At 43.5% G+C, this 26,012-nt stretch overlaps 1 protein-coding gene across 1 annotated transcript in view; it reads left to right on the forward strand.

The window, feature by feature from the left end:
- LOC120022280 (thrombospondin type-1 domain-containing protein 7A-like) overlaps positions 1–26,012 on the forward strand; it is a 95,387-nt gene that overhangs the window by 44,902 nt on the left and 24,473 nt on the right. The window contains exons 8-20 of the mRNA XM_038966184.1: positions 1,381–1,575; positions 6,152–6,410; positions 7,668–7,783; positions 9,273–9,405; positions 9,532–9,635; positions 10,960–11,154; positions 18,176–18,442; positions 20,767–20,945; positions 21,708–21,713; positions 22,142–22,275; positions 22,502–22,655; positions 25,391–25,532; positions 25,773–25,888. Coding sequence (XP_038822112.1) covers positions 1,381–1,575; positions 6,152–6,410; positions 7,668–7,783; positions 9,273–9,405; positions 9,532–9,635; positions 10,960–11,154; positions 18,176–18,442; positions 20,767–20,945; positions 21,708–21,713; positions 22,142–22,275; positions 22,502–22,655; positions 25,391–25,532; positions 25,773–25,888 — 2,000 coding nt within the window. The remainder of the gene's footprint in view (positions 1–1,380; positions 1,576–6,151; positions 6,411–7,667; positions 7,784–9,272; positions 9,406–9,531; positions 9,636–10,959; positions 11,155–18,175; positions 18,443–20,766; positions 20,946–21,707; positions 21,714–22,141; positions 22,276–22,501; positions 22,656–25,390; positions 25,533–25,772; positions 25,889–26,012) is intronic.

Here is a 26,012-nt window from a genome sequence, read left to right on the forward strand (position 1 = left end):
ATTAAGCATATGCAATATGTATGAGCAGTCTACACCGTGATACATTTGCACTGTAGATTGGAGGAATCTTAAAGTATACATTAATAGAGGAAGTAGTATGTTTGTGTTAACAGCCAGTTAATCAAAATTGCTTGTATGTCACATGTTTTGTTCATTCGTGAATTTTTCAAGACATTTGGACAGAACATCATGGTCCAGTAACGTGGGTATGTGAGTTTGCGTGCGTGTGTGCGTGCGTGCGTGTGTGTGTGTGTGTGTGTGCGAGCATGTAGGGGACATTTGTTAAGGACAGAATATTCCACCTACGTGAAGATGACAATGATTCAGTATCTGTTGTCTTAATGTCTATGTGACTTGACACGTTTGGAGATACTCAAACTCAGTCAAAACAGAAAATGTGTGTCAGTCTGTCTCTTGTGAAAACAGTGAACAACTTGTGAACATTTCTGAATTATAATATATACTGTGGAGCCAGTTTCCCCACCCCAGATTAAACCAAGTTCTGGAATAAAGTGCACTTTCAATGAAGTTTATCCAGCTTGCTTATGCATTAGAGATGCAATCATTTGGATATGAGCACATTTTTCTTCCATGTACACTGTCAAAGTCATGAGTAAAATATTAAACTAATGCCTCAATGCCTGAATTAGAATTTCAATGGTTATAAATATCCACTTTTATTCATAGGTTCTTGCTTTGAAAGAAGTTGTAATTCCCCAGACTTGTTCCCTCATGTCCAATGGTTCTCTAGTCTGCCTGCTTGTTTGTCTGAAAAAGCCACCAATCTTTTATACTGGTGCAAACACGCATTGTAATACCCAGTGCCTATTTTCCCTTCAGACTTGGTGAACATGCTGACAAATGTCATGTGTGCTTTGTGTACTCTTATAAACCGGGTGGTTCGAGCTCTGAGTGCTGATTGGCTGAACGCCGTGGTATATCAGACCGTATACCACGGGTATGACAAAAAATAACTTTTGACTGCTCTAATTACGTTGGTAACCAGTTTATAATAGCAATAAGGCACTTTGGGAGTTTGTGGTATATGGCCAATGTACCACGGCTAAGGACTGTATCCAGGCACTCCGTTTTGCGTTGTGCATAAGAACAGCCCTTAGCCGTGGTATATTGGCCATACACCACACCCCCCGTGCCTTATTGCCTAATTATACGTCTGTTTGTTAAACTCCCTCTCTCCTTTCATAACCGATACCTGGGTTCTAGGTGTCTATGTGAACAGATGCGACAGATCTGATTTTGCGATGCGATTTTGTGTGTGATATCAGCACATGATGCTGACTGTGTATTGTACTGTATGTAACAAAGATGGTACTACTGCAAGACTCATATACTGTGTCTCCTGTCACCCTGTGCCTCCAGGTGAGTATGTGGACCGCCAACTGTGCCGTGATGCCATCCTGCCCATGCCTGTCATCTGTGAGGTGCCTTGCCCCAAGGACTGTGTCCTCAGTCCCTGGGCCTTCTGGTCCCTGTGCTCACACACCTGCTCCGGGAAGAACACAGAGGGAAGGCAGATGAGAGCCCGCTCAGTACTGGCCTACAGCGCAGGGGAAGGTGAGACTACGATCACACAACCCACAGCGTCAGACCTGGTTCCAGATCTGTTTGTGTAGTAGAGTCAACTCCTATGGTTGTTGTCATGCCAAACATAGGAGTTGATCTATGGGAGTTGGCACGACCACACCAGCGGATTTGGGACCAGGCCACACATCATCAGACCGGGGTTCAGATAGTACCTGTTTTCTTTCAAGTATGTTGAGCGTTTGATGGAGCCTGTCAATAGTGCATACCATATGGACAGGGTTTGCACTTTCTATTGGTTCTGTTGCACCAGATGAGATCGATCATGTGCAGCTAAAGTACATGAAGGAAGAAAAAAAATCTCAATTTGATCCCAGGTCTGCACAGCATGCAGGAGAGTATCTGATATCTCATGTGAGGCTGCTGAAGCAACCATTCACCATGCCCACTATTTCTGTTCTATGTTACAGGAGCCAAATTGTCCATATCTAATAAATGATTTTGTATGTTCCTCCTCCTCAGCGACTGCTCAGGTTGTAGCCTGGGTTACTGTGATGCAGGGTAAGGTTCTGTGATGTGGCATAGTCACAAGGAATAACAAGTTTGGAAACTTTAGGATAGATGCCTGAACTACGCTCTGGAGCTACATTTTCAATGTTTAGGTTTAAAGCATCTGTGTGAAGTGCTTAGAGCCCTTGTGCTTAGTATTCTTTATAGCACCTTTCACAAATGTAGGGATTGGTAATAGAACATTCATAACTTTACATTTACCTTCCTTTAAGGTCTAACGCGGGTGCTCAAGGTTCCTGCACTATTCGGTACTATAATTTCTTATGCTCTTAGAATGCAGTGTTCCCATAGATGTAGTTATTCAGCTCTGTAGATGTTATAAGTAGATGTATGTAGTTGATATACTGTATGGCTACCTGGGAACCAATCTATTTCCCCTCACTGCCTGGTCAGCATAACTTTATGCTTGTACTATGAAAAACTTTTACAGACTCTCAACAGCACAGTGCTAGTAATAAGCATTCATTAGTGTAAAGTGCTGCCTGACAACCTAAGGAGAGGAGATGGAAACGCTAAGGAGAGGAGACTGAAACCCTAAGGAGAGGAGACTGAAACCATGAGGAGAAGCGACTGAAATTCCAAAGAGAGGCAACTGAAACCCTAAGGAGGGACAACTGAAACCCTAAGGAGAGTCGACTGAAACCCTAAGGAGAGTCGACTGAAACCCTAAGGAGAGTCGAATGAAACCCTAAGGAGAGGAGCCTGAAACCCTGAGGAGAAGCGACTGAAATCCCAAAGAGAAGCAACTGAAACCCTAAGGAGGGACAACTGAAACCCCAAGGAGAGGCGACTGAAAACCTAAGGAGAGTCGACTGAAACCCTAAGGAAAGGAGACTGAAACCCTAAGGTGAGGAGCCTGAAACCCTAAGGAAAGGAGACTGAAACCCCAAGGAGTGGTGACGGAAACCCTAAGGAGAGGTGACTGAATCCCAAAGGAGAGGTGACTGAAACCCTAAGGAGAAGTGACTGAAACCCTAAGGAGAGGAAACTGAAACCCTGAGGAGAAGCGACTGAAATCCCAAAGAGAAGCAACTGAAACCCTAAGGAGGGACAACTGAAACCCCAAGGAGAAGCGACTGAAATCCTAAGGAGAGGCGACTGAAACCCTAAGGAGAGTCGACTGAAACCCCAAGGAAAGGAGACTGAAACCCTACGGAGAGGAGCCTGAAACCCTAAGGAAAGGAGACTGAAACCCCAAGGAGTGGTGACTGAAACCCGAAGGAGAGGTGACTGAAACCCGAAGGAGAGGTGACTGAAACCCAAAGGAGAGGTGACTGACATCCAAAGGAGAGGCGACTGAAACCCTAAGGAGAAGTGACTGAAACCCTAAGGAGAGGAGACTGAAACCCTGAGGAGAAGTGACTGAACTCCCAAAGTGAAGCAACTGAAACCCCAAGGAGGGGCAACTGAAACCCCAAGGAGAGGCGATTGAAACCCTAAGGAGAGTCAACTGAAACCCTAAAGAGAGTCGACTGAAACCCTAGGGAGAGACGATTGAAACCCTAAAGAGAGGAGACTGAAACCCTAAGGAGAGGAGAAGTGTAAGTCTGGTCAGTATTGGAACTAGTGCCTTTGGGTTACAGTCTTGCAGTCCAAGCTGCCAGTCACGCCCTGAAAACCCATCGCTATACAACCTACACTGAGCTGTGCCATCGCCTTGCAGTATATCAGCATGTTGTAGCCCATTGTATAACACTGCTACAGCTCTTGTAGATATCCTCCATTGGACCATAGCAAGACAGTGTCTGTCTGTGGCATATTCAGAACACCCACGCAGGAGAGAGACTTTATACATGATCGTTTTCTCTAAAAGGATACTGGTATGCTCTGGCATGGGGAGGACAGCCACACTGTCATCACGGCAGAAACAGAATCAACTGAATGCCTCGCATCATTTATTAGCCTTCCTACGCCTCAGCAGACAGACACACTGTCCAGGATAAATGGCAAGAGGTGTGTGTGTGTGTGTGTGTGTGTGTGTGTGTGTGTGTGTGTGTGTGTGTGTGTGTGTGTGTGTGTGTGTGTGTGTGTGTGTGTGTGTGTGTGTGTGTGTGTGTGTGTGTGTGTGTCAGATGCGTGTGTGTGTGTGTCAGATGCCAGGTGTGGGCTGAGTGTAGCATGAAGTCCTACAGACTCAGCTCTACTAGCAATCTGCTATCACACATGCAGATTGAGGACCTCCCAATTCAGGCCCGAGTCATAACTTGAGATCTGCGTAAATTATGGAGCGGTGTCAATTTGAGCCAAAATACAAGTGGTGTGGAGATCTCAAGTTAGGCTCTCAGGGAGTAGAGAGAGCAGTTTACAGTCAATTGGAAAACATAGCAGAATAGAAATGACTGGGTAATTCCAACAGGGTTGAGCCCATAGAGTAGGCCTACGTAACAATTACAAAAGGCTATGTTAGGACACTCTCGTAACGAGACGAAGGATTAGCTGTGGTAGCCAAACCCACAAGGTACAGTTCAGTAAATAACAGTGGTAGGGAGAGTTCGCCTGGTTTTACATGACGTGAAGGTTTCAGGAACTGTGTCTTACAGAGCTCTGTAACATAACATGGAGGGAAAGAAGGTTCTTCGTTGTGTCACGAACCGGCTCAAAGTCCGTAACAAAAAGGGAGACAACGTGGAGATAAGGAATAACAAAGATATATTTATTAACTGAAATAACCTAAATACAATTAACAATGGTGTGTAGTCAGTAATCAGTAGTGTAAGTGAGTGGTTGGGTGTATAGATGTGATAATGAGGGGTGTTGAAAGGTGCCAAAGCAAACAAACAAAACGACCACAAAAATGCCACAACCAAAATCTATCAGTGTGTCTGCATGGAGACAGTCTCCTCTACGAATGGGGAAGAGGTGTATTTATCCCGGGACACACCCGGACCCAGGTGTGACCCATGTTGCTGATGACCCTCCCAGCTCCGCCCACCGACATCCTAATAAGGAAAACAAGGGCAAAGAGAATTAATACGGCAGACAGAGTGGGAGGGTCATCACAATTGTAAAGGATGTAAGAAAAGATAACTTCCACACAATATTACCTCTGTATAATTTTTATGGTCAAAGACCTTTTACAAGACTTGCAAAAGAAAAAGGAAATAGCATCTTTTATAAATGACTTGTTGAAGGACAGGCTCCCAAGGGGCTACACGGAATTCAAATCTATATCTTCTCTCTGTGTGGCCTTTGAAGACAGAAGCACATCCTAAAGTACGCTCCATCTGTTTTCCCCTGCTCCACTATTGATTGGCTGATCTTGGTCCTTCTCCAGCATTGATTGGTGGATCGTGGTGGTCCGCCATCCTTGATTGGACAATCTCCATTCTTCTCCTTAATTTATTGGTGGTTCTCATTGATTGGTCAATGCCCGTTGCGGTTTGTAATGGCTGACCTTCCGCTCGGGGTCTGGTATCCCAGCGTGACAGAGCCTCTAATGACATCCAATCATGGTGAGAGATGGTTAAGGGTCATACACACACAAATATAACACACACACATCACAACCATCTGTGGTGAGGGGTGGGAAGGGGTCACATGCTGTCCACCTGGTGTCTAAGATACTGTCAGACCCAGGATCAACTCATCTCCGTTGTCTCCATCTCTATGACTGCTTTCCCCCAAGGGACTATACTGGTTTATTTAGCTCTGAAACGGCTGTACTGTTGTTATTAACACAATGAGTGGAACCAAAAAGACAAGTTAACCTTAAGAGCACAAAGACACAGCTGGATCATTTGAATGGAAGTGGAGAAGGTTTGGTTTATGAGATATACAGCTTAACTTACTATCTTTCTAGTTATGATAAGATGACAGAGTTGTCAGCTCCAGCTCAATAGCCAGCTCAACGGACAAAACTATTGGCTGAGCAGCCAATCAAGGCAAACCACAATCATGTAACTGAGTAGTATCTCCTGTATTTGAATGTGATGTTTGTGCTTCTGCTTTCTCTTTGGGGTCTTTTTGAAAAGCTGCTATAGGGTTTTATAAATACAGTATATTTCATTGATTGACCATTTGGTTGTTGTGTGTTTGACAGGCGGGGTCCAGTGCCCCAACAGCATTGCTCTCCAGGAGGTGCGGAGCTGCAATGACCACCCTTGTACTGTGTACCACTGGCAGACAGGGCCCTGGGGACAGTGTATCGAGGACACGTCGGTCCCCCCTGCCAACTCCACAGCGGCCGGGGCCAGGACCGGGTTCGGGGTCAGGGGAGGGGACTCCTCCTGCTCTGTGGGGATGCAGACACGGAAGGTCATCTGTGTCCGGGTCAATGTAGGACAGGTGCCTCCCAAAAAGTAAGAGTCCCTCCTTCAAAATAAGAGTTCCTTTTTCAAAGTAAGAGTTCCACCTTCAAAGTAAGACTTCCTCCTTCAAAGTAATAATAATACATGGCATTTATAGCTTTTCAAAGACCCAAGGTCGTAAGAGTATGAGTTCTTCCTTCAACGAGAGGACTGAATACCAATATAAGTGTATATGACTATAATATTTGTGGAAAGTGAGAGAGGAAATTAATTAAATGAAATGTCAGTAGAACAGTTATGCTTATGCTGATGTGGTGTAATATGTATTCAGGGTTCCATAAGCCTTTGCTAAGCATAATGCAAAGCACGAAAGCACAGAGCCTTTGTCCCAGTATCTATCTATGGAAGGAACAATATCCTATTGTTACCACTGTCTGTCTGGCTGCATAGCTGTGAGCTGACGGGTTCCCTGATGGGTTTCTGCCTGGGTTCCAGACAGTTGTTCTAAAGTATCTGGGTTCTCCCTCCCTACCACCCTAAGGGTATCTGCCAGGGGACGTGAATCATAATAATGAATTAGCTATTTATTTATTCCGCTTTAATAGTAGCATTATCCTGGCAGGATGAGCTGGAGCTACTAGGCAGACTGGGGATGAGCTAGGTCCCACGCTGGGTATGGTAATGAACCCTGGGCAGTTTTATTCCTGCGGTTTATGATTCTCCCGTCCAGGGTTTAATTTTACCCAGCTACCATTTCACACTATCACACCATGCTGCTCTGGGACTCACACACATGAACATTATTAGGGTTTATTTGTGGTGTCAAATTGTTACAGCTGCTGAACTACTATCACTTAACACACTTGATCCCACTAGGTTTGGGACGATATATTAATATATCATAATATCAAATAATTAAATCGTATAATGTCACGAATGAAACAGGTATGATATGCTTATGAGTTCATTACCATTACAGGACATGAATGAGCTAACAATGTAGCACTGTTACAGAGGTGATATGATATTCAAAGCAGTGAAGGGGCTTAATCTGAAGCCCTAAAACCAGTGATTCATAGTATACTTGGAGAATCCCTGACATTCATTACAACAATGACTCAGTATTGATATACTGTAAACAGTTGGATTATTTTGACAAGACAAATATGCATTCATAAACATAAACGATGTTCGCACACATCTCTACACATTCATCAACTCATCAATCAAGTGCAAGGGGGGAGCAAAACCCCGCAGACACTGCCCTCCGTGGAATGAGTTTGACACGTCTAGATGATGTGATTTCAGGTGTCCGGAGAGTATTCGTCCTGAGACGGTCAGGCCCTGCCTCCTGCCATGTAAAAGAGACTGCAGCGTCACCCCCTACAGCGACTGGTGCGCCTGCCCTGCCACATGTAAAGCAGGTACCCAGTAGCCTTCTCAACATTCTCAAGAATACACAGATACAGAACAATGTAAAGGCCCCTCAACACACTCAAGTACACATTATTGGGAAAAATGCCACTATGTCAAGAGAGAGTGGCATTCAATATGCCAAGCAGGTACATCCTATTATTGTCAAGTATGCATTACAGTACAACAGATACAGAGCAGTTTGTCCATGACAAAAATGCTCAAGAGATGGAGCCTAAGCCATATGGTTTTGAAATGAGCATGTGCTTCAAAGCATGTGAAGAAGTTCATTAGAACAGAGAATTCTAAATAATAGTGGGTCTGTTGTTAAGTGTTTGCTTCCTGGTTTCGACAGCCCTGACAAATGGACAAATCTGATAAACAAAACACTTGCACAATTATAAAATTATTTCTCTTCTCCTCTTCAAATATTTCATTTCGAGCTGAGAGAATCATCAAGTCAAACTGTGATTCACTTAGGAGTTGTGACATCCTAGAACAGCAACCAACGAACACGCATTGTTGCCTGGCAACGTTTTTCTATATAAAGAAGTAGAACAAATGTCGCTAATAAACAGAAAATGCCGGGCCAATTTAAAGCAATTTGCCCGCACTGCAACAACCTCTTTGTGAGCTAGAAAACGCTTGTTAGCATACATGTTTCTGTGAGTGAGAGTGAGAGTGATGTTTCCATTTCCCGGGAGTGAGTGTTGTATTCATGAAATACTTGATATGACCAGAAACATCTGCTAAGCAATACTTTATAGAGTCTATAAGAACAGTCATTGGGCTTGTTTTCCTAGTTTTTTATCCTTTAATCTGCCTCTGCTAGTAATCTTGCTTGTATTATTTCAAATGTGGCACCCAGATCATCTGGCTTTACTAGGAGTATATGGTCATGGATTTGTCCGTCTCCTACGAGAACCATCGGAGCTGTCAATATAACAGAATATCCTACAATATGAATATAGTATGTATCTCCTGTAGCTAGCTACCTCTATTGATCAGACATTGCAACATGGAAATGGCCACTGTAATATGATTCTGATGGACTTCTTGTAAGGGCAATATAACCTCCACCACCCAATCACTGAGCTGGGTGGACACCAGCAGAAAAGTGAAGCCCACATCAATCAATATGCCATACTTGATTATTTCATTACCTTCTCTCCGAACTGGTCAGGAAAGTACATATCTTCTGGAGAACACCAGACTAGAGAGCTGGGAACCAGCTGTGTTCCTTCATTACGTTTTAGTGTTCTTCATGGTCAAGGTTAATGACACACAGCTGCTAAAAGTCAACAGCAAACAAAACACTTGTTTTACAAGGACATTTCAAGGACCTGTGATTTGCAATTACTCAAGTAGGTAACAGGCATTCATCATGATAATTTTCCACTACAAGACTCGATGGAAGTAGCTTGAGTGCTGCTGTTATTGTCTCTGTCTAGTGATTGGTCCAGTGTGTGAATAAAGTGTTTTTCTATGGGTTATTATAAGGTGGCAACACGAAAAGGAAACAGAACAGGAAACGCATCATCATCCAGCTGCCGGCCAACGGGGGACAGGACTGCCCGGAGGTGTTGACTCAGGAGAGAGACTGTGAGGCGCCGTCTGTCTGTTTGGGATACAGGTAAGGCTCCATCATCCACCAAGACCACTCTACTCTTTTGACTAAAGAGGTATCAAGTTAAATAAATCAAGACTTTGACTATGACTCTCAAGATGACTCAGCTGTGTCCTGTTTCTTCTACTGCAGGTGGAAGACACACAAGTGGAGGCGATGCCAGTTGGTTCCCTGGTCCGTTCGTCAGGACAGTCCTGGAGCTGTGGAGACCTGTGGGCCTGGACTGCAGGCTAGAGGTGAGCAACAAAATCCTGCATGCACTAGCTACTCAATTTGATTCTGGAAGCAAAGAGTTCATATCTGAACTGACGGGTATATAAGAAAATACCTTTGTCATGAGAAACTTAAAAAATATTATTTTGACCATGGATTGACCATTGATTTTTGACCATGCATCTCGGCCTACTTGGGTTTTTCCTTTTCATGCTTTTGAACTTGACAGTCATGAGAGACCAGTCACATTCATATAGTATGTGAAGTACATTTAAATATTTGATCTGCGCTTGATTTAACTTGCTTGGTACTATGCATGTGACTGTGGAAGTGTGTAGTAGTGTTGATGTGAGAAAGGGAATTAGGCATCAAAGTAACACCTTGGGCTTCATGTATCTTTCATCTCATTCTAAATGTTACACTGGGACTGGTGGTTAAATAAATAACCAAATCGTTCCTCCAAAACTCTTCCCTATAGCTGTACCAGGCATGAATTAGTTACAGTAAGGTTTAAACACAAAATGTTAATTCTGGTGGATTGCTTTGTGTTGAACTTGACGAAGCATGACAGAGAGTGGCAACAATGCATCTATCTGTCTTCGATTTACAAAATGGTGTCAGTCAGTGAATTGAGAGCATAGAGTTCTTCTTCCACTCCTTGCACCAGACCTCTAGTAGCATCTTGGAGTAGAAGACCATTATCTGATCAGATGACGAGCACCTTTTCAACCTCCTTCTTCACACTCCACATTAGGCCACATTACCTGTAATGGTATCTGTGTAGACATTGACACGGGGGGAGAGACAATTCAATACAGAGCTCTGGCTCCTCCTCATTCAATGATATCTAGTCGGGTCTGTTTGGGTGGGAAAGTCAATAGACATTAGACTACGTTCAGTTTCATCACTTAATGCTGTTCTCGCCTCTGTGTGTGTTATTAACTGAGCGAACAGGAGACAGAGAGTGCATATGAAATCTAAGTCTATTCCCTATGTAGTGCACTAATTTTGACTAGATCACGACAGGGAATAGGGTGCAATTTGGAATGCAATGTAGTGAGTCATACCAACTAGCAATGAGTCATTCCAGATCCCAGAGTGACAGTACTGTAGGTTAATCATCACTTTAAACACAGTCAGGTCTTGATCGCCTGTGATGGGACTCTCGTGTTTAGCTCCAAATGCAGCCAAAGGGCATTAACCAAATGAGATTGTGAGTCTCCCCTAATGAAAAGTGTCCAACGTGTGTACCAAAGCTTATTGCCTCACACCATAGCAACCACCACTTCCTTCCTTTTTCTTTCTTTCTTTTTCTTTCTTTGCTTCTTTGTTTCTTTCTTTCTATAGCTGTCTCATGCTGGAAGCAGGATGGGGGTCAAGCGGACATGGGAGCATGTCTGAAGTTTGCCAGCTCCATGCCCTCTCTAACCCAGCTCTGCCAGCTCCCATGCCAGGATGACTGCCAGCTAACCGCCTGGTCCAAGTTCTCTTCCTGTACACAGGACTGTGTGGGCGTCAAGACCCGCAAGAGGATGCTAGTGGGTGAGTGGACTGGAGTAGGCTGTACAAGTACAGTAAACTAACTAACGTAGTCCTCTTTGTCTCTGAGTGGACTGGAGTAGGCTGTACAAGTACAGTAAACTAACTAGCGTAGTCCTCTTTGTCTCTGTGTGGACTGGAGTAGGCCGTACAAGTACAGTAAACTAACTAGCGTAGTCCTCTTTGTCTCTGTGTGGACTGGAGTAGGCCGTACAAGTACAGTAAACTAACTAACGTAGTCCTCTTTGTCTCTGAGTGGACTGGAGTAGGCTGTACAAGTACAGTAAACTAACTAACGTAGTCCTCTTTGTCTCTGAGTGGACTGGAGTAGGCCGTACAAGTACAGTAAACTAACTAACGTAGTCCTCTTTGTCTCTGAGTGGACTGGAGTAGGCCGTACAAGTACAGTAAACTAACTAACTTTGTATTTGGTATTTTACTAGGATCCCCATTAGCCGCTGCGAAAGCAGCAACTACTCTTCCTGGCGTCCACACAGAACATGAAACATGACATGACACAGAACATTAATAAACAAGAACAGCTCAAGGACAGAAATACATACAGTAAATGTAAATTGTCACACATTGCTTACATGTCAGTACATACACACATAGGTCAAATACATAATACATAATCATATTTTGTGGTACCAATGAGTGTCCGAACTGTGTGCCAACTGCTTGAACTGTCAGTTGGGTACCTTCAACACATCAACACCTCGCACAAAGACCAGGAGTGATGCAGTCAATCACTCCTCAGTGTTGAGCCAGGAGAGACTGACATGTATGTTACTGACATCTCCCTCCGTGTATATCTAAGTGCAATACAGTATGTGCGGCTTTGTTCTGGACCAACTGCAATTTACGTATGTTCCTCTTTGCCGCACCTGACCACACAGCTGGGCAGTAGTCCAGGTGCAACAAAACTAGGGCCTGTAGGTCCTGTCTGGTCAACTGAGATGTCAAGAAGGCAGAGCAACGCCCTATCATGGACAGACCTCATCCCATTTTAGCAACCATTGAGTCTATATGTTTTGACCATGACAGCTTTGGTTACACCCATCAGTTTAGTCTCCTCAGCTTGCTCAATCGCCACATTATTCACTAATAGATCTAAATGACATTTAGTGTTGAGTGAGTGATTTGTCCCAAAAACGATGCTTTTAGTTTTTGAAATATTTAGCACCAGCCTATTGCTAGTTACCCACTCTAAAACTAACTGGAGCTCTATGTTAAGGGTGTCAGTTATTTATTTTGTTGTTGCAGCCGACGTGTACTGTTGAGTTGTCAGTGTACATAGACACACAGGCTTTATTCAAGATCATTGGAAGGTCATGAGTAAAAACAGAAAAATATAATGGCCCTAGCCGGCTGCCCTGCGGTACACCACACTCAACGGAATTTGTATTAGAGAGACTTCCATAAACGAAAACCATCTGTTCTATATGACAGGTAACTCTCAATCCATAATAAGACAGAGGATGCAAATTCATAACACCTACATTTTTTCAGCAATAGGTTATGATCAATGACATCAAAAGTGTCCTTCCCTATAAGCATGCTGAAAGTCTGTTGTTAGTTTCTGTAAAATAACTTTATATTTGATCAAGCACCATTTTTTCCTAAAGTTTGCTAAGCACTTGTAACAGGCTGATTGGTCAGCTGTTTGAACCATTAAGGGTGCTCTGCTGTTCCTGGCTAGTGGAATGACCTTTCCCTCCCTCCATGTCTGAGGGAACATAGTCTTCTAGCCTTAAATTGAAGATGTGGCAAACAGGAGTGGCAATGTATTCCGCTACCAACTTTAGCAATTTACAATCCAGGTTGTCGGTACCAGGTGGTTTGTTCTTAATTATTCATATTTCACCTCTTCCACACCCACTTTGTGGAACTCTACACTACAGTGCTTGTCTTTCATTACTTGGTTTATTATGCATGAATATGAAGGCTCAGCATTTGTTGTTTGCATGTCATGCCTAAGTTTGCTAATCTTGTCAACAAAAAAGTGGTTGGCAATATCAACGGGTTTTGTTATGAAACAGCCATCTGCTTCAATGAAGGATGGAGCTTTTTGGCCTAGAATGTCATATAAAGTACTCCAAAGCTTTTTACTTTAATTCTTTGTATAATTTATCTTCATTCCATAGTATAGTTTCTTCTTCTTTTTGTTAGTTATGTGATTTCTCAATTTACTGTATGTTTGCCAGTCTATGTTCAGACTAATTTGCTCTTCCCTTTGCCTCATCCCTCTCAGCCATACCGTTTTTAAATTCATCATCTATCCATGGGGATTTAGCAGTTTTAACAGTCAGTTTCTTGATGGGCATCAGTAACCGGAAGAAGCAGTTTCATAAGTGCTTCAAGTGCGGCGTGAGATTGTTCCTCATAACATACATCAGACCAACAAATATTTTTCATATCTTAGAAATAGGAATCACTGCAAAAACTCTTGTATGATTGCTTATACACAATTTTAGGTCCAGTCTTTGTAACTTTGTTTTAATTTTTTTGTCTATTATGATCACTACATCCGATGGGTGTGGATACTGCTTTAGAGCAGATTTCTGCAGAATTAGTAAAGATGTGATCAATACACGTGGATGATTTAGTTCCTGTTCTGTTTGTAAATACCCTGGTAGGTTGACTGATAACCTGAACGAGATTGCAGGCATCGGTTACAGCTTGGAGCGTATTTTTGAGTGGTCAGCTTGATTACAACCAGTCAATATTTAGGTCACCCAGAAAATATACTTCTCTGTTGATATCACATACATTATCCAGCATTCATAGTCCAAATACTGAGTTTTAGCACTTGTTGGTCTATATGAACTTCCTATGAGAATAGGCTTTAGGTGAGGCAGATGAACCTGTAGCCTATATTACTTCTACATCGTCTGACATGAGATCCTCTCTCAGCCTAACAGGAATATGACTCTGGACCTACATAGCAACACCTCCTCCATTTGCATTTCTATCTTTACTATATACTGTATTCTATAACATTGTATACGCTAGGTACTACTGCATCATCATAGGAATTATCTATGTGTGTTTAAGAGATGCACAGAATATTAATATTTTCTGATGTTAATAAGTTGTCAATTTCATGAACCTTGTTTATTATGCTACATATGTTACTATAGGCTATTTTTGTCCTCTTCTGGGTTGCTTGTTTGTTTTTTTGTGCTATTCCGAGAGGCTGATCTGAGGTAGACATGTCAGTGACATTTACATTTAAATCAATGGTACTGAGTGGGCTGCCCACAGTGGGCTTCTTCCTAAAGCAGACAGTTTCAGTGCAAACTGTGGAATTCAATTATATGTGGATGTCCCCAGAGGATGAAGGGATAAACAATCCTCCTCAGTGAATTTCATGAAAATAAAAATAGTGAAACATAAAAAAATATATACTAAATCTATTCACGTCACCAAATAACTGAATTAAGCACACTGTTTTGCAATGAAGGTCATAGCCTCAACAGCCCCAACAGCACTCTGTAGGTTAGCACCATGGTGTAGCCGGAGGACAGCTGGTTTCCGTCCTCCTCTGGGTACATTGACTTCAATAAAAAACCTAGGAGGCTCATGGTTCTCACCCTTCCATAGACTTACACAGTAATTATGACAACCCGGAGGATGTCCTCTAACCTATAAGAGCTCTTGCAGTATGAACTGAAATGTTGTCCACCCAATCAAAGTAACGGAGAAGGAATCTAGTACTGAAAGCATAAGCTACAGATAGCTAGCACTACAGTGAATAAAATGTGGTGATTAGTTGACTCAGAGAGAAAGACAATTGTTTTGAACAAATTCCTTTCTTTAAAAACGAAGGAGAAGCGAGAGAGAGAGCTAGCTATATTTCATAGTATTTATTTTTTCACTTTCACTTTCACTTAGCTAGCGAATCCTGCTAGATAGTTTAGCCTATTCAAACACCCGGCTTAAACATAGAGGGATGCTATGTTACCTAGCTCACTATGGCTGTCCAACACTGGAACTCTTCCAAGTCAAGGTAAGTGTTTGATTTTATTAATTTATTGCCACCGGGGCCCGAGCCACCGGGGCCCGTTTATTTAAGATACTCTTTGAAGAGGTAGGGTTTCTGGTGCTTTTGCACGATGGGCAGGGACTCTGCTGTCCTAGCTTCAGAGCGAAGCTAGTTCTAGCATTGAGGTGCCAGGATAGAGAGCTTGGACTGGGCCCTTCACTCTATGGGATGGCAAAGAGACCAGAGGTGGCAGAATGGAGTGCTCGGGTTGGGGTGTAGGGTTTGAACATAGCCTGAAGGTAGGAGGGGGAGTTCCTCTTGCTGCTCCGTAGGCAAGCACCATGGTCTTGTAGTGGATGCGAGCTTCGTCTGGAAGCCAGTGGAGTGTGCAAGAAGTGGAGTGAGATGGGATAACTTGGGAAGGTTGAAAACCAGGTGGGCTGCAGCGTTCTGGATAAGTTACAGGGGTTTTATTGCACAAGCAGGAAGTCTAGCCAACAGAGAGTTGCAATAGTCCAGACGGGAGATGACAAGCGCCTGAATTAGGTCCTGTGCCGCTTCCTGTGTGAGGTAGGGTCGTACTCTACGGATGTTGTACATAATGAACCTGAAGGAGTGAGTCACTGCTTTGTTTGAAGAGAACGACAGGGTCACGGCTCTTTGTACTCTCGGAGGGCGACACTGTGGAGTTGTCAATCGTGATGGAGAGGTCTTTCAGCGAGCAGGCCTTCCCCCGGAAGCTGAGATATCTGTCAGGCACACAGAGATGCATGTCACAAAATGGGTATCAGAAGGAGAAAAGTAATTGAGTGTCAATTGAGTGTCATCTGCACAGCAATGATAGGAGAGACCATGAGAGGATATGACGGAGCTGAGAGACTTGGTGTATAGAGCGAAAAGGAGAGGGTCTAGAACCGAGCCCTGTGGGACACCAGTAGTGAGTACGTGGTGCAGATAATAGATCCTCTCCATGTCACCTGTTTGGAGCGGCCTCCCAAGTAGGATGCAATCAAAGAGGGTGCAGAGCCTGACACACCCAGCCCTGAGAGGGTGGAGAGGAGTATATGATGGTTCACAGGGTAGAAGGCAGTGAATAGATCTAGAAGGTAGAGAATAGAGCTCTGGCAATGTGGAGGACCTCCGTGACACAATCTCAGTTGAGTGATCCGTCTTGACTGATTAGGCTCAAGAAGATCGTTCTGAGAGAGATGAGAGAGTTGATCAAGTGTTTTGGAAAGAAAAGAAAAGAAAAGGGATACAGGTCTATAGTTTTTGACGGCAGATGAGTCGAGTGTTGGTATCTTGAGGAGGGGAGCGACTTGGGACATTTTGAAGTCAGAGGGGATGCAGCCAGTGGTCTGGAATGAGTTGGAGGGAAGTGAGAAATGGGAGAAGGTCTCCAGAGATGGTCCGGAGAAGGGAGGAGGGGATAGGGCTGAGCGGACAGGTTGTCGGGTGGCTAGACCGACAGCCTGCATATTAAACTTATACTTTCTTAAACAGAGGCAAACGGAACGAAACAGGGATAAACATACATTAATTTGTCCAATAGAAACTCTCATTTGCAACTGTTGGACTAATGATTACACCCTATATCAGCTAGATGCAGGCAAGAGTGTGCAAGACGTATTGAATGTGTCACTGTCTGTCACCTTGATCATGACCTATACACCTACGTTGTAAACTTTCATTCATAGGCTAGGTTGTAGCAACCTCATGATGGGTATAGGGAAAATTAGAGTATCATGTAGTAGCCTAAACCTACCAATGTTACATTGAACTGGGTGACTGGAATATGAATGACAGTCATCCAATATGCTGTAATAGAAATAAGTCCATACTAAAAAAAATATGCATCCTCCCTCCTCTTAAACGTCACCAACCGCCACTGGGGCATATGGTTATTAAAGACAATACCCTCGGAGCTAACAGTTAAAGGAACATAATTTGGTTACTTACATTCACTGCACTTCTATTTCTCTGGGATATAATCTGATTTCCATGTCCTCTGTTGGTTATTATGACAGGAGGACTGTGGAATAGTTCTTAAAACGCATCTTTTAAGCTTTCCTTAGGGTGCTTTTTAGTTGTTTCATTTTTGTCATTCTTTCGTTTTTTTTAATCTTATGTTTGTTGTGTAGTAAATATTTCAGCTTTTATTTGTATTGTTTTTATTAGAATGCATTGCATTCCATGTCTGAATAAATACAGCTTTATTTGATTAGATCCCCAAACTGTCAGTCTTTGAAGCAGTTCGCTATGTTGATGTAGGAAATCCTGGAACCCCTGCGGTTAGTTCTCATTGTCTCTTAGTGGACTGTATTAGGTCTACAAGTACAGTAAACTAACTAACTTAGTCCTTTTTGTCTGTGTAGGGACACAATGTGACTAGAGCCTGGCCACAGTTTGCAAGTTCAGAAGAAGTCTTCCCTAAATACTGATACAGGCTCACATGTTTATTTATTTCATCCCCCTAATGGTTCAGGTTAGTATGAGGATTAGATCTTATTTCCTCTGGTCCTATAGATCTGTTAAGTGCAGCTTCCTACCTAAAGAGACTGAAGTACTTGACATGACTTTGACGTTAAGGTTCCAGTGCGAGTGAGACAGTATCACTGCATAGTCAGATGCCAGAGTGTCACAAATCTTATTTGGTCAGTCAACAGTCTAAGTGCCCTCCATAGTATGCCTGGAGGTCAGTTGAATGTATAGCATAAAGGATTATATAGGATACGCCTATAGGACCCTGAGATTCTTCAGGAAAAGCTCACGTTGCTAAAAGTGACTTTTATCGAACCCCCCCCCATTTTCACCTGGTCCAAGTTAGCGGATGTTGAGTAAATATATATATGATAATTTATATCCTTTATCTGGATCCAGGATACCGGCTTGTTACAACGTTTCTTTCAATACTTGCCATTGGGTATGGGTATTTACCGGTTTGGCTATTACCAATCGAAGTGATTGCCGTTCGGGTTGTATGAGTTAGACACAGCCAGGCTGCCTGTCCTACATTTCTCCCTTCTCTCTTCTCAGGGAAGAGCAAAAAGCGAGACCAGTGTAAGAACAACCAGGTGTACCCCCTCAGTGAGATCCAGTACTGCCCCTGTAATAAGTACAACGCCCAGCCCGTGGGGAACTGGTCGGACTGCATCCTGCCTGAGGGTGGGCGCATGGAGGGCCAGCCGGGCATGAAGATCCAGGGGGACATCAAGGAGTGTGGCCAGGGCTACCGCTACCAGGCCATGGTGTGTTACGACCAGGACAATAGACTGGTGGAGACGTCACGGTGCAACAGCCACGGTGAGTCTTACAGGCCTCTCACCAACATCCAATTATTGTTCATGTCTATAAGGAGGACGTCACCTTGTTATGTATGATGATGTTATGATGGTACGTCTACAGTACCTTTGTCACGGTGCAACAGCCACGGGGAGTCACAAAAAGTGTCTGAAAAATCCAGTCTCTCTTCCATCTCTCAATCACTCCCTTGAAGCTGTGTGCATTAAACATAGCCACTGTGATTCATACAGGGTGTCTGTATCTCCATTTAAAGGCAAGCTCAGTGATATGACATCATCATACACAGAACAGGCCAGTTCCTGTTACAGAAAACAGAAAACGAGTGAGGAGAAATGCAAGATAAGGCAATTGAAAATGCTTTGGCTTTGGTCTTTGGATTTCTCATCAATTTGTTTCAGCCCATTATTGAATACATTTCGATAATGTTGTTCCCTTGTTCTCTCCATTAAGAAAGTATTTATTCCACCATTTACATATGTGTTTTCCTGATGTGCTCCATTCCACCATTTACATATGTGTTCTCCCGATGTGGCTCCATTCCACCCAATCGGATGTCAGGTTGAGAGTGCAGAGCAAACACTCATCTCACTGTGTCCGTTTCAGCATCCACTGATTGTAAATTCAATAGAGAACAAATCGATGTGATAACGAAGAGGAAGGGCCTGCTCAGCTGGATGCAGTCGCTCTGCCCTTAGCCCAAATCTGTCAAAGGAACATTAATCACATTTAAATCAATCAAATGTATTTATAAAGCCCTTTTTAAATCAGCAGATGTAACAAAGTGCTTATACAGAAACCCAGCCTAAAACCCCAAACAGCAAGCAATGCAGATGTAGAGCATCAGAGCTGCTTTCGTCCCAACAAGCTGTATTAGCGTTCAGGAATACACAGTAGTATCGCCTTCGAACCAACGCTGAGAAGAAAGTTAGGAATCACAGTGCTATTGTCTCTTCCATGTTAACCCATGTTAGACGTAGCACTACACCAAGTGCTTAGAGCAGTGAGTGGGCTTCAGTGTTTGTTCTCTGTAAAAACCCATGCATTTATGAATCATAGCTTCACTTGCAGTATGGGGCCTGTGGTGTGGTTGATAGTGTAGAGCAGCGACGTGATGAGATGTCACAAGCAATTGTTAGACACTAGCTGCTGCTATTGTACTGTATGTCTACCTCTCCAACACCACTGCCCAAGTGCCCTACACGTCACACTATGAAGGATTAGGGTGGCATTTTTTCAAGCTTAAGGAACCATAGGAGATCAGTGATGATGCAATGGCTATACAGGAGTTACTGGTATTGTAACACAATCAAGCTACCTGATTGGCTCCCACACGTGCTATGGATTACATTATTTTATTGGATTTTTTTATTGGAATATTACTCTAATTATTATTATCATTTAAATATATTAAATAAAAATATATAAAAATAAAATGAATAAATTACATTAAAATGGCCTAGAGGGAAAAATAGACTGTGTTTGTCCTGATCTCATCTTATGTCAGAAAGTTCAGAATCATACATTTACCAGATGTAAAAGAATCTAAGAAATAATAACTCAAACTTGAACATTAAAATTCCTCATTCATAATATGTTAATGTATTTTCCATTACTGTGGATCCTCGCAGGTTCCTGTGTTGTGAACTAGCTTCAGCTAAGAGCAATGACCTCCCTACTCTTTCAGTGGACAAATGAGGCTCAGTAATCCACCCTCGCGCAGATAAACAGAAATAACAAGCCGAGAGAGAGGCACTCCTGCCAAAAAACAAAAAATCATGACCTCTCTCTCTCTCTCTCTCTCTCTCTCTCTCCCTCTCTTTCACTTGCTCTCTCTTGCTCTCGCCATTCTCTCTGTCTGTGTGTCTCTGTTGTTCTCTGTGTGTCTCTGTCTGTCTCTCGCTCTCGCCATTCTCTTTGTATCTGTGTGTCTCTGTGTGTCTGTGTGTGTCACTCTCTCTCTCTCTCCCTCTCTCTCTCTCTGTGAAACACAGAAAACAACAGCCTCCTAAATCACACAACAGGCTGCTGCTCTCTTGTTTCATTGTATTTGCCAAGCTCCAGTAAACAGTGTTGTGTGTTGCCCTGCGCTGCCATCTCAGTTCTTTATAATCCTCTCTGTAGCTTTTCATTAGTAGGAATGTTGGATTTACTCCAGGTGCTGTTCAGTTAGATATTTTACAGTTTAAATTTTGCAACCCAATTTCACAGTATGTTGTATAACTGAATACAGTAGCTTGATGCATCACTAACTGTGTAAACTGATACAGATGCTGTCAGATGATGAAACTATACTGAAGCCTAGTTGTCTCTCTTTCTGGTTTAAGGGTATATTGAGGAGGCTTGCATCATCCCCTGTCCGTCTGACTGTAAACTCAGTGAGTGGTCCAACTGGTCACGATGCAGCAAGTCTTGCGGCAGCGGGGTCAAAGTGCGTTCCAAGTGGCTGAGGGAGAAACCTTACAACGGTGGTAGACCGTGCCCCAAACTCGACCACGTCAACCAGGTGATTGGGGGATGTTCATCACTCTTGGCTCTGTCTAGAAACAACCCCTAACCCTTAGACACTTGCGGAGATCTGAGAAGATTGGACAGATTTGTACCATATTGCTTAAACCAATCAAATCTACTCAGATCTACACAACTTAGTGTCTAGGGGGTAAAGAGTAAGGGATATTTTATATATTTTATTTAACTAGGCAAGTCAGTTAAGAACAAGTTCTTATTTACAATGATGGCCTACCACGGCCAAACCCTAACCCGGAAGATGCTGGGCCAATTGTGCTCTGCCCTATGGGACTCCCAATCACAGCCGGTTGTGATACAGCCTGGAATCGAACCATGTTCTGTTGTGACACCTCTAGCACTGAGATGCAGTGCCTTAGACCACTGCGCCACTCGAGAGGGGTTTCTGGACAAGTCTTGACTCTCTATTCTCACCTAGAACATGGTAGATGGTAGAGGTCCCTGGCTTGTTTTAATTTTTAATTAAAATACTCGTGATTTAAATGCATTCGATTAAAGGAACCAAAAGAGTGTTTAATTTTGAAAGAAGCCAGAGTGGACATCTTTCAGTGTTTTATTCATTAGCCGAGTTAGGCCTTGTACTCGTAAGATTAAAGAAGGGAAAGGAACTGTGAAATCTATGAGAATCAAGAGAACATGTTGAACTTCATTATAATAATAATCCTGTATTTAAACACTCACTGTCTGTTTCCCCGTGGTCTCTTCTTCTTTTCCTGGGTGTATGAACTGACCCCCTCCACAGGCTCAGGTGAGTGACTTGTCACTTGCCTTTTATATAGGGATGTCAAATGATTAAAACAGATGATCCAGTTGTGATTCATCGCGATTCTGAATTAACTCAAAGTGAGCTGTAATTTAAGATTTTTGATTTTTTTTTTATGACAAGAATATTGACGTCTTGATTTTGTCCAAAGTAACGTTAGCAAAATTAGGTAAATTGAGAAAGCACACTTTCTTTAACTTCAATGTCAACTTGTTTTTACATGGCATTGTAGATTTTAGCTTATGTATTTTGGATATTTTCATTGTGGTTTCCTATTTCAGACAATGCAATTAATCACAATTAAAATAAAGAAATTACACAAAAATGACTAAAAGTTCACTGGAGTTACTATAGATGGCTATAGATGGCTATAGTGACTATAGATGGCTTACAGTCTAGTGGTCTCTCACAAGGTGTATGAGGTGGTGCCGTGTCTCAGTGACTGTGGTCAATACGTGTGGGTGGCTGAACCCTGGAGTGTCTGGAAGGTCAGCAATGTGGACCTGAAGGAGAACTGTGGAGAAGGAGTGCAGACCAGAAAAGTCAGGTATGGACAATCAGCTCATATAGATACAACTTAACCTATTTGACTTATTCATTTCAGTGTAGGCCGGTCAGAATTTTGCAAGTTCTAGCAACAGCCCTAGCAACGGAAGCTAGAACTCATCGAATGGGGGGGGGGGACGACGACGACGACAACGACAACGACAACGACACTATTTGGCATGACAGGGCCAGTCAGTACTACAAGCCTATTGTCCCCCTCTGTCCAGGTGTATGCAGAACACTATGGATGGGCCGTCGGACTCTGTGGAGGACTACCTGTGTGACCCAGAGGAGATGCCACTAGGGGCCAGAGACAGCCAGCTGCCCTGCCCTGAGGACTGTGTCCTGTCTGACTGGGGGGCCTGGAGCCGCTGCTCACTGGTATGGACAGATACTGACTAACTTGTTGTTTTATCACCTATTTTATCACTTTGCAATATTTAAGGTGTTTTGTGTTTTCTGGGTTTGTTTGGGAGCAAAGAAATGTCCACCTCAGTAGATGGACTGATGCAGTACAATTGTAATGTATTCTATGCTAAACTCAGAAAAAAAAGAAACGTCTTTTTTTCAGGACCCTGTCTTTCAAATATAATTCTTAAAAATCAAAGTAACTTCACAGATCTTCATTGTAAAGGGTTTAAACACTGTTCCCCATGCGTGTTCAATGAACCATAAACAATTAATGAACATCACCTGTGGAACGGTCGTTAAGACACTAACAGCTTACAGGCAATTAAGGTCACAGTTATGAAAACGTAGGACACTAAAGAGGCCTTTCTACTGACTCTGAAAAACACCAAAAGAAAGATAACCATTGTCCCTGCTCATCTGCGTGAACGTGCCTTAGGCATGCTGCATGGATGCATGAGGACTGCAGATGTGGCTAGGGCAATAAATTGCAATGTCTGTACTGTGAGACGCCTAAGACAGCGCTACAGGGAGACAGGACGGACAACTGATCATCCTGCACAGGATCGGTACATCCGAACATCACACCTGCGGGACAGGTACAGGATGGCAACAACAACTGCTCGAGTTACACCTGGAACGTACAATCCCTCCATCAGTGCTCAGACTGTCCGCAATAGGCTGAGAGAGGCTGGACTGGGGGCTTGTAGGCCTGTTGTAAGGCAAGTCCTCACCAGACATCACCGGCAACAACGTCGCTATGGGCACAAACCCACCGTCGCTGGACCAGACAGGACTGGCAAAAAGTGCTCTTCACTGACGAGTCGTGGTTTTGTCTCACCAGGAGTGATGGTCGCATTCGCGTTTATTGTCGAAGGAATGAGCGTTACACCGAGGCCTGTATTCTGGAGCGGGATCGATTTGGAGGTGGAGGGTCCGTCATGGTCTGGGGCGGTGTGTCACAGCATCATCGGACTGAGCTTGTTGTCATTTCAGGTAATCTCAACGCTGTGCGTTACAGGGAAGACATCCTCCTCCCTTATGTGGTACCCTTCCTGCAGGCTCATCCTGACATGACCCTCCAGAATGACAATGCCACCAGCCATACTGCTCATTTTGTGCGTGATTTCCTGCAAGACAGGAATGTCAGTGTTCTGCCATGGCCAGCGAAGACCCTGGATCTCAATCCCATTGAGTACATCTGGCACCTGTTGGATCGGAGGGTGAGGGGTAGGGCCATTCCACCCAGAAATGACCGGGAACTTGCAGGTGCCTTGGTGGAAGAGTGGGGTAACATCTCACAGCAAGAACTGGCAAATCTGGTGCAGTCCATGAGGAGAAGATGCACTGCAGCACTTAATGCTGCTGGTGGCCACCCCAGATACTGACTGTTACTTTTGTTAATTTTGACCCCCCCTTTGTTCAGGGACACATTATTCCGTTTCTGTTAGTCACATGTCTGTGGAACTTGTTCAGTTTATGTCTCAGTTGTTGAATCTTGTTATGTTCATGCACATATTTACACATGTTAAGTTTGCTGAAAATATATGTAGTTGACAGTGAGAGGACGTTTCTTTTTTTGCTGAGTTTATTTATTTGGTGCTGAACACTGAAAGCAAGAGTAGACTGCTTAAAGGGTTAACTCATAGCTGGAGAGCACAGAGGTGTTCTGCTTCTCACCATGGATCTCTGTCTCACACCTTAACATATAATAACTGGCCAATCATGCCAAGTGTCTACTCTCCATTAACCTGTTTGGGCCATTTTCCCACGGTGAAAAAAACTATTCACAGCAGAGCTCTTTCCAGCAACTCTCACTTTGGGTTTGCACCAATTTTAGCGATGGCAATTCGGTAAGTGTGATTCTCCTGTTGGTCTCTCACCAGTTTCGAAGGATGCCATTCGGTAAGTGTGATTCTCCAGCAAGGCTCGTAGCCATTTAGGTGATGTCCATTTGGTATGTGTTTTTCTCCTACTGGGCTCTCACCAATTTAAATGATGGCTATTCAGTTGATGCTGATCTCCGGTGGGAGAATAGCTGTGATTTATCCTGAGAAATGAACAAAGGGAGAGAGGATGGGATGACTGAGCAGGGAAGATGATCTCATGCAGCTCTACATAGCATGCTGTGACCACCCTGTCACCCCTTGTGTATGTGTATGTGTGTGTGTGTGGGTGTATGCGTATGCGTGTGTGTGTGTATGTGTGCACGTATGTGTATGTGTATGTGTGCCTGTGGTGAACCTCTAGTGGGAAGAGGGGTCAATCGTGTCACAGTCCCTGCCATTCCCATTCCCAGGCACTCTGCCACAGATCCCTTGGGAAAGTTAATTACCTTGGATATGGAATATGTCCCTGCATGAGCAGGGGAAGACAGCACTCCAAATAGAAATGCCTGTCACCACCACCTGAATAGACCAGTTTATCTAGTAGGGGTTGGTTGGGAAAATGGGCAGAGGTGGAAATAGACAGAGAGTAATGTAGGAAGAAAAATATATTCATGGAAAACCTTTTTCGATTTGCTGGTCGGAAAGTGGTAACTTCACTTTAACAGGGTTTCATATTTGGTTTGCATTAAACGCCAAACTAAAAGTGGATTCCCTGACAGGTTACTGTAAAAGCACTTTGTGACAACGACTGATGCAGAAAGGGCTTTATAAAATAATCTGAATGATTGATTGATTGATTGATTTATTCTCTGGTTTAAGCCATGCAACAAAATCAGCACTCGGGAGAGGACGGCATACCTCATCCGTCAACCTGGAGAGGGAAAGCTGTGCCCCAACACCACGGAGACCGAGCTCTGCAGCCTCAACAGCAACTGCTATCACTACTCCTATAACATCACCGGTAAGGCAAATGTCAGCCTGGATTACTGTATGCAATGGTTGGTACCAGAGACGTATATCAATATGGAAATATGGCTCTGGATGGTAAATACATCATTGAATTTGATCTTACCTCAAGTATATTTAGACCGCATGACATTTGAGATTGAACTAAGTGCAATGGAGAGGAAAGCGGTTGGGAGAAAGGCAGTCTCCTTTTTCACCTCACGGTTTTCCCCTGTTTTCATTTTCCTTCATGCAGATTGGAGCACCTGTCAGCTGAGTGAGAGAGCTGTGTGTGGTAGTGGCATAAAGACACGCATGCTGGACTGTGTACGAAGTGACGGCAAGTCTGTGGACCTCAAGTTCTGTGAAGAGGTGTGTGTTCTTCTCTTTCCATTCCAAAGCATTAGTCTTTAATAAGAGCAAATCTTCTGTCTTCAGAATCCAGACTGGTTGCTGTTTGTGTACGTTTGTGTGTTGCCTAGGGGACTTGGGAAGA

This window comes from Salvelinus namaycush, chromosome 27 (genome assembly GCF_016432855.1).
Source record: "Salvelinus namaycush isolate Seneca chromosome 27, SaNama_1.0, whole genome shotgun sequence".
NCBI classification, from domain to species: Eukaryota; Metazoa; Chordata; class Actinopteri; order Salmoniformes; family Salmonidae; genus Salvelinus; species Salvelinus namaycush.